At 34.9% G+C, this 12,154-nt stretch overlaps 1 protein-coding gene across 5 annotated transcripts in view; it reads right to left on the reverse strand.

Moving 5' to 3' along the window:
- LOC123525521 (solute carrier family 2, facilitated glucose transporter member 10-like) overlaps nucleotides 1-12,154 on the reverse strand; it is a 73,129-nt gene that overhangs the window by 49,258 nt on the left and 11,717 nt on the right. For 3 of the 5 annotated variants that reach the window (XM_045304629.2, XM_045304631.2, XM_053537803.1), the window contains exons 1-2: nucleotides 4,483-4,762; nucleotides 1,447-1,656 (exon numbers count right to left, since the gene is read on the reverse strand). In XM_045304629.2, coding sequence (XP_045160564.2) covers nucleotides 1,447-1,656; nucleotides 4,483-4,597 — 325 coding nt within the window. In that variant the 5' untranslated portion in view covers nucleotides 4,598-4,762. Of the gene's footprint in view, nucleotides 1-1,446; nucleotides 1,657-4,482; nucleotides 4,763-12,154 lie in introns of those variants that run through there. The other 2 variants (XM_045304627.2, XM_053537801.1) reach the window with 2 other exon arrangements.

Genomic DNA, 12,154 nt, shown 5'->3' on the forward strand with positions numbered 1-12,154 from the left:
CAGGGGTACAATTTGAACAATTTTGGTTGAGGACCATAAGACAATGCTACAAACCAAATATCAAAGGCCTATGTCTTGTGGTTTCAGACAAGAAGATTTTTAAACTTTTTTTCCTATAACCTTAGGACGGCCAGCACATATTTATGCAATCTCGCCAGGCATATGTATGTTTTTGACAACACAGTAAATGACGTCACTCGACCTTCAGCTATTTCCGGAAGTAAATAAAATGAAAGTAGAAATGTTAAACTTGAAAACGAAAGCTGCATTTTGATTCGTAGATAGTCAGGGGTCACGTGCAGGGGTCACCCCGTCTAAATGTATGCGCGTGGACTTCTTTTTTTTCTTTTCTTTTTTTTCTATTGGGGAGCCAGTTTTCAGCACTTTATTACGAATTGAAATTACCTGGGCTTTAGTACAGCATGTCAGCTTTTAATCTATGAAAAAATATTTGAGCTCTTGATAAACACAAATCCCACAGGGGTCCGTAACGGACCAAGCGTACATTGATAATTTTGGAACTTCATCAAATCGCTCAAAATGTCATTTTTGATGTTGTCTGAGAGTGTCAGTATATGCCTCAGATTAAGATATAACTGTGTTTGAGAGCTGCAGACCTAGACATTTCAGAAATATTTTCAAAATAAGTTTCGTGTAATAAATGTTGTTTCTACGGAAGCGTGAAAGGGCCATCAGGTGCTAATACGTTTTAGTACGTTAAGGCTGTGGAAAGGATATAAGTCAATGTAAAACTTGGGACCCCCCGGGCGAGGCCATATTTGACCCTAAGGGGATAATTTGAACAATCTTGGCAGAGGACCACTAGATGATGCTACATATCAAACATCAAAGCCCTAGGCCCTGTGGTTTTGTACAGGAAGATTTTCAAAGTTTTCCCTATTTAAGTCTATATAAACCATGTGACCCCCGGGGTGGGGCCATATTTGACCCTAGGGGGAATATTTGGACAATCTTGGTAGAGGACCATTAGATGATGCTACATACCAGATATCAAAGCCCTAGGCCCTGGACAAGAAGATTTTTTAACTTTTCCCTTTTGGTTGCCATGGCAACCAGAGTTCTGCATGAAATTCAATTCTTTGAAAAATTTTGCAAAGGGGTCACCCAAGGATCATTCCTGTGAAGTTTGGTGTAATTCTGCCCAGTGGTTTTCAAGAAGATTTTTTTAATAAAATGTTGACGGACATACGATGACGACACACGACGGACACTGAGTGGTCACAAAAATTACCATGAGCCTTTGGCTCAGGTGAGCTAAAAATACTAGCCAAATAAATTTAAAAAAAATAATGTATTTTTCAGTTAACAATGAAAATCATTACACAAACGGTGAAAACCATTCCTAGAAAACTCTTGTGGTTAAACGTTAGAAGTTTGGAAATTGAGATATAAATATCAAATACAATTTCCATTATAGCAGCATACCCATATCATATCCAAACAGTACCCCACCCAGAGAGGCCATAATGGAAGCCGAGATGACATAGAACCATGCCCAGCCTTTTGATGGCTGAGTTTCTGTAGGCGATGCCGGACCATTTCCAAAGCTACCATTCCGCTGTTCTGATAGTTCCATCTGGAACTCCCCAGCTCCATCATCAGAATCTGGATTGTCATGGCGACTAATCAAGGTCTCTGAAAATATTTAAATGATATCATTCTTAATTCGAAATCACAACCATTAGAATCATTTCTGGCAGACATTCATTTTCAAAATACTGTGTGTCAATGATGTTTTTATGTTAGTCATGTTACCTTTCAAGACTCTCAGACAAAATGACAGATTTCTGTTAGAAGTCAAAATAACAAGAGCTGTCACAGGAGACAGTGTGCTCGACTATTTCGATGCTGGATAGTGAAACTGGGCACATCTGAGGAAACTAGAGTTGTCACTGGAGTGTTTAATGACTCCAATTGTGGATGAAGATATTGCACAATAGCCTGAGTCTATGTCAAAAATATCAACTTAAAGTAATAAGAGAAGTAAAGATAAAATGTATCAAAACACTATATAAGTATATCCTTAGCAAAAAGGGGCATAATTCATTAAATATTGGTGCCAGAGTTATGCAGCTTGTGTCATATAGTGTGGGTGATGATGTTGAACAACTATTTTAAGTTTGAATCATATCCATTCAGTAATAACAGAGACAGAGTGAAAGTGCATCAAAACTTTAACCTAAAATTCTAAGTAAAAAGGGGGAATAATTAATGAAAAATTGGTGCCAGAGTTATGCACCTTGCGTCATATGGTGTGGGTGATGATGTTGAACAACTATTTTAAGTTTGAATCAAATCCATTCAGTAATAACAGAGACAGAGTGAAAGTGCATCAAAAATTTAACCTAAAATTCTAAGTAAAAAGGGGAAATAATTCATGAAAAATTGGTGCCAGAGTTATGCATCTTGTGTCATATGATAAGGGTAATGATGCTGAACAATTGTTTAAGTTTGAATCAGATCCATTCAGTAATAACAGAGATAGAGTGAAAGTGAATAAAACTTTAACCTGAAATTCTAAGTAAAAAGGGGGAATAATTCATAACAAGAGCACCGCCTTGCGGGTGCTGACGCTCATCTGATTTTTTTTGTATAATAGAAATATTGTCCTACCAATGATTTTCTAAGTCTAAAAAGGGCCATCATTCTTGCAAAAAGCAGGATAGAGTTATGTTTCTTGATGTACAGTGTCCACTTATGATGGTGAAAAACTGTTGCAAGTTTTAAAGCAATAGCTTTGATAGTTTATGAGAAAAGTTGACTTAAACATAATATTCAACCAAGAAAATGATTTTTCTAAGTCCAAAAGGGGCAATAATTATTGCAAAAAGCAGGATGGAGTTATGTTGCTTGCTTTACAGGGTCAGCTTATGATGGTGAACAACAGTTGCAAGTTTTAAAGCAATAGTTTTGATGGTTTAAGAGAAAAAGTTGACCTAAACATAAAACCTAACCAAGAAATCTGATATTTTCTAAGTCCAAAAGGGGCCATCATTCTTGCAAAAAGCAGGATGGAGTTATGTTTCTTGCTGTACAGGGTCCACTTATGATGGTGAAAAACTGTTGCAAGTTTTAAACCAATAGCTTTGATAGTTTAGGATAAAAGTTGACCTAAACATAAAATTTAACCAAGAAAACTGATTTTCTAAGTCCAAAAGGGGCAATAATTCTTGCAAAAAGCAAGATGGAGTTATGTTTCTTGATGTACAGGGTCTGCTTATGATGATGAACAAGTATTCCAAGTTTCAAAGCAATAGCTTTGATAGTTTAGGAGAAAAGTTGACCTAAACATAAAACTTAACCAAGAAATCTGATATTTTCTAAGTACAAAAGGGGCCATAAATCTTGCAAAATGCAAGATGGAGTTATGTTTCTTGCTATACAGGGTCAGCTTATGATGGTGAACAAGTATTCCAAGTTTCAAAGCAATAGCTTTGATAGTTTAGGAGAAAAGCTGACCTAAACATAAAACTTAACCAAGCAACGCCGACGCAGACGCCGACGCCGACGCCGACGCCGACGCCGACAACCGCTCAAGTGATGACAATAACTCATCATTTTTTTTCAAAAAATCAGATGAGCTAATAAAATGGTGCCAGAGTTATGCACCTTGCGTCATATGATGTGGGTGATGATGTTGAACAACTATTTTAAGTTTGAATCAAATCCATTCAGTAATAACAGAGATAGAGTGAAAGTGCATCAAAACTTTAACCTGAAATTCTAACTGAAAAGGGGGGATAATTCATGAAATATTGGTGCCAGAGTTATGGCCCTTATGTCAGATGATGTGGATGATGATGAGGAATAAGTGTTTAAAGTTTGAATCAAATCCATCAAGTAATTACAGAGATCAGTTGAAAAAAGAGAAAGTGCACCAAAACTTTTAACCAAGGTGGGGACGCGGAAAGACGCCGACGCCGGGGCGAGTAGGATAGCTCTCCTTATACTTCGTATAGTCGAGCTAAAAATTACTAAAATAGCCTAAACTACAAACAACTGTCTTTTCAACATGACTGTATAGATCAGAGGAAAATGTTTTTGACAACAAACATGAAACTTGGCCATTCAATACTATTTGTTATTAAAATTATTTAGTGCTCATAATGCTCATGCACTAGAAACTGATAAGAGACTAATTTTAAATAATCTTTCAGAAAAAACAACAAAAAACAGCTTCTTAACAGTACAGTAATTTAACAGGGACTCTCAAGAGATTTTGTAACCTCACTCTATCTCTAGTAGACTTACAAAGTCTGTTGAGATCAAGTAATCTGTAATAAAGTTTATTCTTTCTTCATACAGACATTGATATTTTCTCAGAAAACCATTTTCTCTCTAGGCTCATCTCAACACTCTAGCAAAAGTAGCCCAAGTACTATGATAAAGCAATATCAACCAAATACAAAAAAAACAAAAACAAAAAAAAAACGTAATTTTATTTTAATACTAAATACTTGCTTTTTTCTAGCTCTTTTATTGTTATATCATTCACATTAAACTCCTCATCACTTGTACTGCTATATCCATCTAATTCCTTATTTCTTATAGTATTATTTACTATTGGAATCCACATGTTTGTTTATACTTCACTTTTATTATTGTAATTGAGAAAGGTAATACTCTCTTATTGTCCTAAAAATTTAAACTCAATTTTGTTTCTGCTGTATGAATACGAAATTAAAATTTCAACAGAAACGTTATCATTAAAACAGGCTTTCTCTTCCTGTTTCAACTTATAAGGGTATCACGAAAAATCACTCAGATAAAGGTATATTGCAAGTACACATGAATGATTATTTAAGGCCCTTCCTGAGATATTCTATTTCTATAACTTTGTCACCTACCAGTATTATACTTTTTATCTGTTTTATACAGTGAGTCGTTTATATACAGTATATTCAGAAGATTTATAAACACAATCAAATAAATACTTTATACAGCAGAAATAAAATCTTGTCAAAACTTAAATACCTAATTTATTGTTATCGTGTAAATCACCTTGGGTAATGTATATATATAATGTTAAAAAGCTAAATGTTATTTAGAAGGTAAAACTCTTTTGTTGTGAGATGTTTGTTAGAATGATCACCCTGTTCACCCATTTATAATATCAATTAATAAATGTGCTCAACTCATGCATTACCCTAAATGAGCAGTAAAAATTTCTAATGAGGACTTGCTCATAATTAAAAATGGGCAGTAACATTTATCATTCAAAGGGGTGTTCACTGAAAATTTACTGACTGAACTGCAAACAGTACAGACTATGATCAGCCTTAGTCTGCACTGGTCGCAAAGGCAAAACCACTTGCATCCAGCAGGCTAAAGGTTATTGCTAATTTATTTCATAAAAGTTTTAGATAGCAAACATCTTGGTATGGGCCTCCTAAATGACACTAACAATGTAGTAGTACTCATATTTCTCAAATCTATCATGCACATCATGTACAATTAGTCAATTACCATCATAGAAACACAATCGACAAACTTCTTTGTCCTGGGTTTTTAAACTTTTCATCAATAAATCAGGTATGTAATGAGATAACATTGTAGATATATCTAGCGACAGCTGTATTTGAAAACAAATAATTTGTTCTCTTTATCAATATTGGACAAATAATATATGATTATGATTATGTATTTCATTATTTATAATGTTAAAATGACACAGTTACAAGCTCCAAACATTTTCTGAGGTATTTAAAAGATTTTATTTATGTAATTAAATCATTATGGCAGTGCATTTCGATAATTCCTCTAAAAAAACAACAAGTGAATGAAGTATATCCCTATAATAAAACAACAGCACCGCCTACGGATTCCATCGCTCATCTGCAAGTGCTGGTCAGTATGTAAGAAAAGTACTATAGTTCAGAATTTCTAAGTACAAAAAGGGCCATAATTCTGACAAAATGCACATTAGAGTTATGGTTCTTGGGCTACATAGTCACCTTATGATGATAAACAAGTGTGCAGTGTTTCAAAGCTGTAGATACTATAGTCTTTGAGTAAAGGTGGACCGAAACAAAAATTTTAACCAAGACACTCAAATATTCTAAGAACAAAAAGTGCCATTATTCTAACAAAATGCATATAGGAGTTATGGTTCTTGGTCTACATAGTCATCTAATGATGATAAACAAGTGTGCAAAGTTTTAAAGCTGTAGCTCTTATAGTTTTTGAGAAAAGATGAACCTAAAAACATTTTAACCAAGAAACTCAAATTTTCTAAGTACAAAAAGGGCCATAATTTTGACAAAATGCAATCAGAGTTATTTTTCTTGGCTTACTTAGTTATCTAATGATGACAAACAAGTGTGCAAAGTTTCAAAGCTGTAGCTCTAATGGTTTTTGAGAAAATGTGGACCTTAAAACAAAAATGTTACCAAACACTGACGCTGACACAGACATCAAGAGAAGACAATACCTCAAAAATCAAACAAGGTAATAAAGAGACCACTACTGAAAAGGGACTAATTATCTCAATTCAAGCTTAAGATAAGGGCTGGTATCCCTTGCTGATATGCTTTCAAAGATAACTAAACAAAAACAAACAGGTCAACCATTCAAAATCTTTAGGGTATATGATGGCCCTGTGATAAGATGCAAATTTGATAACAGTGTTCTCAGGTAACTTTTAAAGTACTGTACCACAATACTATACAGTTTGTTATTGACTGAATATCTTCTGACAGTTGTTAATTGCTTTTAAACATCTGTTGATATAAAAGATAAAACATTCCATTTTTAAATTGGCAGGGAAATTGAGAAAAAAATGTAATATATAAAAGGGAAGTCATTCTGAAGAAAATAAACAAACATTTAATCTGGCCCATACAGATATATCAGCATATATATGTTGAATGTTAATCAAAGTTATTTGAATAACCATGCATGCATGTAAAAGTTACTACTGGACAAGAAAAGTGGACCTTAAATCTCAGACTTCAACCTCTGACCTTGACCTCTTAGCTATGGGTCTGAGTGTTGCCAGTGGCACAGCGTCTTGTTATGGGAACATTGTGCCAGATATTAGAATCCCTTGATAGAGTAATGGAGAGGACACAGAACTTACACTGTTAACTTTTAACCTCTAAATGTGACTTTGATCTCTAAGCTAGGGGTCTGGGTTTTGCATGGCATATCAACTCATTCTAGGGATCATTTGTGCCAGGTAATAATAAAATCCCTTCACGGATGTGATATTTATTGAGCAGACACAAAACCGAAAAACTGTTCTGGGTCAATGTAACCTTGACCTTTGACCTCAAAATCAATAGGGGGTCATTTGCTGGTCATGATCAACCTCCCTCTAAAGTTTCGTGATCCTAGGCCTAAGCGTTCTTGAGATCATCCAGAAACCGTTTAAATGTTCCGGGTCACTGTGACCTTGACCTTTGACCTACTGACCTCAAAATCAATTGGGGTCATCTACTGATCATGATCAACCTCCGTATCAAGTTTTGTGGTCCTAGGCCCAAGCGTTCTCAAGTTATCGTCCAGAAACGGTTTAACTGTTCCGGGTTACTGTGACCTTGAACTTTGACCTAATGACCTCAAAATCAATAGGGGTCATTTGCTTCTTATGACCAACCTCCCTATCAACTTTCATGATCCTAGGCCCAAGGGTTTTTGAGTTACCATCCGAAAACCGTTTAACTGTTCTGGGTCACTGTGACATTAACCTTTGACCTACTGACCTCAAGATCAACAGGGGTCATTTGCTGGTCACGATCAACCTCCCTCTCAACTTTCATCATCCTAGGCCCAAGTATTCTCGAGTTATCATCCGGAAACCGTTTAACTGTTCCGGGTCACTGTGACCTTGATCTTTGACCTATTGACCTCAAAATCAATAGGGTCATCTGCCGGTCATGACCAACCTCCCTATCAATTTTCATGATCCTAGGCCCAAGCTTTCTTGAGTTATCATCCGGAAACCGTTTAACTGTTCCGGGTCACTGTGACCTTGACCTTTGACCTACAGATCTCAAAATCAATAGGGGTCATCTGCTGGTTATGACCAACCTCCTTAACAACTTTCATGATCCTAGGCCCAAGCATTCTTGAGTTATCATCCGGAAGCGGATTGGTCTACATACCGTCCGACCTACTGACCGACAGACATCTGCAAAACAATATACCCCTCCTTCTTCGAAGCGGGGCATAATAATAACAGCAGACTTGGGTTGACCAAGTGTGATCATGAGAGGTAATGATATTTGCAACACTTTCATGTCATGCCCACTAGCACTAGCGTGATAATGAAATAATAATTTTTATCTTTACCAGTTTTATCTTGTAAAAGCCACCAGCCTCCTATTTGAAAACATGTATAGTAGAATGATAGAAACCTTTCTGAAATTATGCAACCCTTGTTGACAACTGTAGGCCAAAGCATTCTTTAGTTACTCAGTGAAAACTGTTTTCAGTCTAGAGGTCAATGACCTTGAACTTTGACCCACTGACCCCACAAAACATACTGTGTCATTTATTGATAATAGGCATTCACACTATGAAATTTGATGACTGTAGGCCATCGTGTTCTGTAATAACTGAAATGAAAGCATTTTCAGTCTCAAGACACAAACAAGAACTGGTAACACCAATTTACGGTTAAATGACACCAGGTGTGAGGAGAAAGTAGTGCTACACAGCAATAAAGTAAAGGACAAAGTCTGCATGGAACAGGAGTCAGGTAAGAAATTCCTCCAATATTGCAGCTAATTTATATAATTGAAAACCTCTTTAAATATTAAAGCTGCAATGATCGTATTTTGGTGTTTTATCTGCCAAAAAAAACAAAAACAAAGAATAAGACATCATTAGCAACAGACATAACAAGTTAACAATATTTGACATATTTTACAAAGACACACCAAGTGTGGTGGTCAAAAATTAATGGTAACAATGGCCGTACATTACCCATCAGCTAATCTTTTGAGTAAAAATGTATATACATTTTCAATTATATTCCTCTCATGTCCCATCCATGTACATAAAACAAAACAATTTATGTCTTGTTTCAGGTGAAAAAAGGAAATTTCTGTGGTTAGAAGTATTCAATTTGCTTGAGTATTCAACAAGTTTGTCCTTATTTATTTTACAAGTTTTTAAATACATACTTGTTTATTTGAGTAAGAAAAGAGTCTTGTATAAATATCAACAAAAACAGCAGAAAAAGGGGAACATCATATTTCTAACATGAATACGCCCCCAGGCAGGCATGTTTTTTGACCAATCGGAACAACCTTGGTAGAGGGTCACACAAGGACCATTTGCATAAAATTATTTTAAATCGGGATAGCAGTTTGACACTAGAAATTTTTAAAGTTTCCACCATATAGTATATGGAAAAGTGACCATGCCCTCTGGTGGCCATGTTTTTTGACAAATCAAAATAATCTCAACAAACTTGGTAGAGAGTCGCACAAAAACCATTTGTGTCAAATTATTTAAAATTTGGCCAGCAGTTTCATAGAAGAATATTTTTTTTTAATTTCCACTATATACATATAGAGAAAAGGGATCATGCCCCCGGGCAGTCAGTTTTTTTTGTTGAATCGGTATAATTTGAACAATCTTGGTAGAGGCTGACATAAGGACCATTTGTGTGAAATTATTTCTGCATTGGACAGTCGGTTTAGCAGGAGATGTAGTTTGAAGATATTTCTATCTTTAGCTAAAGGCGGCCCCTATGTGCAACCAAGCGGAACTATTTGGTAGAGGAACATCTACTTTGGTAGAGGAACATCAAAGGAACATCCACGCCAAGTTTCATCAAAATCCATTCATTGGTTTTGGAGGAGATGTCGTTTAAACACAATTTTTGATGACGGACAGACGACTTGACGATTGGACGCATGCATGACAATGGCTTTACAAATTTAATTATCATGGAGTCTTCCACCTGTCCAGTCAGATGTCCCATAAGACACAATCAAAGAGAAAAATGTTGCATTTAACCATAAAAGTGCTGTATATCAAACATACAGTGTGTCAAAATATAGTTGGGTAATAAAACTTGTTTTTATATGATTATGTATTCAATTCACGAATAATAAATGACAAACTTGTTGAATAATCAAACTTCTAACCACAGAATCAAGCCATCCTCCTATTTTCCAGTTCAGACTAAGCCAACATTGTTTATTTTGTAAAGAGACATTGACGAAAGGTATATCTAGTACAAAACTGTGTAATATTAAGAATAGCAGCACTCTTATCAACTACAACTGTTTCACAAACACAACCAAGGGGAGGCAATTCTTCAGTGAAAAAATATTCTATCAACCAGTATCACTTTCTTTAATTAAGGCATTTTTCTTCAAAATCATTTACCATATTAGTAAAGGTCATTTATGAAAAAAGAAGAAAAAACTCGCAAAGAATTGATTTTTGGTGAAAGCATTATACAATATGGGTGTAACAGCATACTAAAAGTATAGAATGTTATTATGGTGCAAAATGCATTTTTTGGGGTAAAAAGTTAAAAAATATTACTGAAACTGTGAATTTCTGGAATCGGTCCATAATTATGTCAATATTTTTATTAAGAAAGCGAAATTTTGCATGGTAGTAGAAAATTTTAACACAAAAAGATTAAGCTCATGACTATTTTTAAAAGATCCAAGATGGCTGCCAAAATCCAAGATGGCTGCCATTAAATCTCTTTACACAGGAAAACCGTTTAAGCATTTCACAGAGTTCAAATAGTGTGAAAAATGACCAGCATCATAGAAGATACACACATTTTATTTCAAAACACACCAACTTCAGTCTTAAACAAATTCAAGATGGCTTCTCAATTCCAAAAAGGCCGCCATAGGGTCATTTAGACAATACAGACCCCGAATAAAGAAATGGCGCTAAAAATGGTTTGACTGTAAATATTTTTCTTGCATCAAGTATAACCCCCGTTTTTTCTGATTTTAATTCAGCACTGATAATGTTCGTCAAGAGAATGTAAGATACAGACATCTAAAGTAGGTCCTAATGTGTGACAATTTTATATAGAATAACGAAGAACAGCTATTTAGTCTGCTGTAACATACAAGGGAACATTGGCAAAAATTGAAATCTGGCCAGATGAGGATGGGAAAGGTCTACTTTGACTAGAATTTGATAGAAGATGACAAATGTATTGCAATTTTGCTTTAAATATCGATAAACACAAAAAGACCACATTTTCAATGTATTTGTGTGTATGCATAGTATTTTTTCGCAAAATTGCATTTTGGCATCCTAACAACTGCTAATCTCTAGAAGTTAGAGGTACAGTTGAACATATTTTACAGTTTAAATGTGTAATTTGCCTCGACAGTGTAGCAGATCACAGTAGAAAATGACAAAACAGGGCAAAAGTAGGCTACAGTTATGATAATTGATTGAGAATTATGTAGGCATAGGAAATAGAGATCAAAATAATTGCACCTTTACTAATCCTACCAGGTGTTCTGTATTACAAAAGTGGATCTATTGTGACATTTTGATACAAGCAAAACTGTATTATCTGCACTATTATTTACCTACTGGTACTTCGTTTTATCATTGGCTTGTTAAAAGTTATTTTTTTACCATATGTAAGTTGACAGAATCATAGGAACCATGTCTTGAGGGGTAAATCAAACACAAATGAATAAATCCTAAATGATTTTGTTGTGCAAAAAAGTATGATATTGTGTCTAAAACAGTTTTCATTTTCCACTCAATAGTGTAATTGCAAGGGAAGTAAACTAATAGATCTCTACTTATAAGTACTAGCCCAAGGCAAGAATTGTCATTCTTTGTGGATCACAACTTTAAATTAAAAATTAAAACTTCTGTTATTGATATTAACAAAACTATCATAAACTTCACATTTGTGAAATCATTTTTGGTTATTTCAAGGACTTGGAAATTAATTTCTAGACTTTATTTAATGTAATTCTATCATTGAAAATTTTAGGGCCTATCTCTAATTCTTTAGTTACTCAGTGAAAACTGTTTTCAGTCTAGAGGTCAATGACCTTGAACTTTGACCCACTGACCCCACAAAACATACTGTGTCATTTATTGATAATAGGCATTCACACTATGAAATTTGATGACTGTAGGCCATCGTGTTCTGTAATAACTGAAATGAAAGCAT

Source organism: Mercenaria mercenaria, chromosome 3, assembly GCF_021730395.1.
Source record: "Mercenaria mercenaria strain notata chromosome 3, MADL_Memer_1, whole genome shotgun sequence".
Taxonomy (NCBI): Eukaryota; Metazoa; Mollusca; class Bivalvia; order Venerida; family Veneridae; genus Mercenaria; species Mercenaria mercenaria.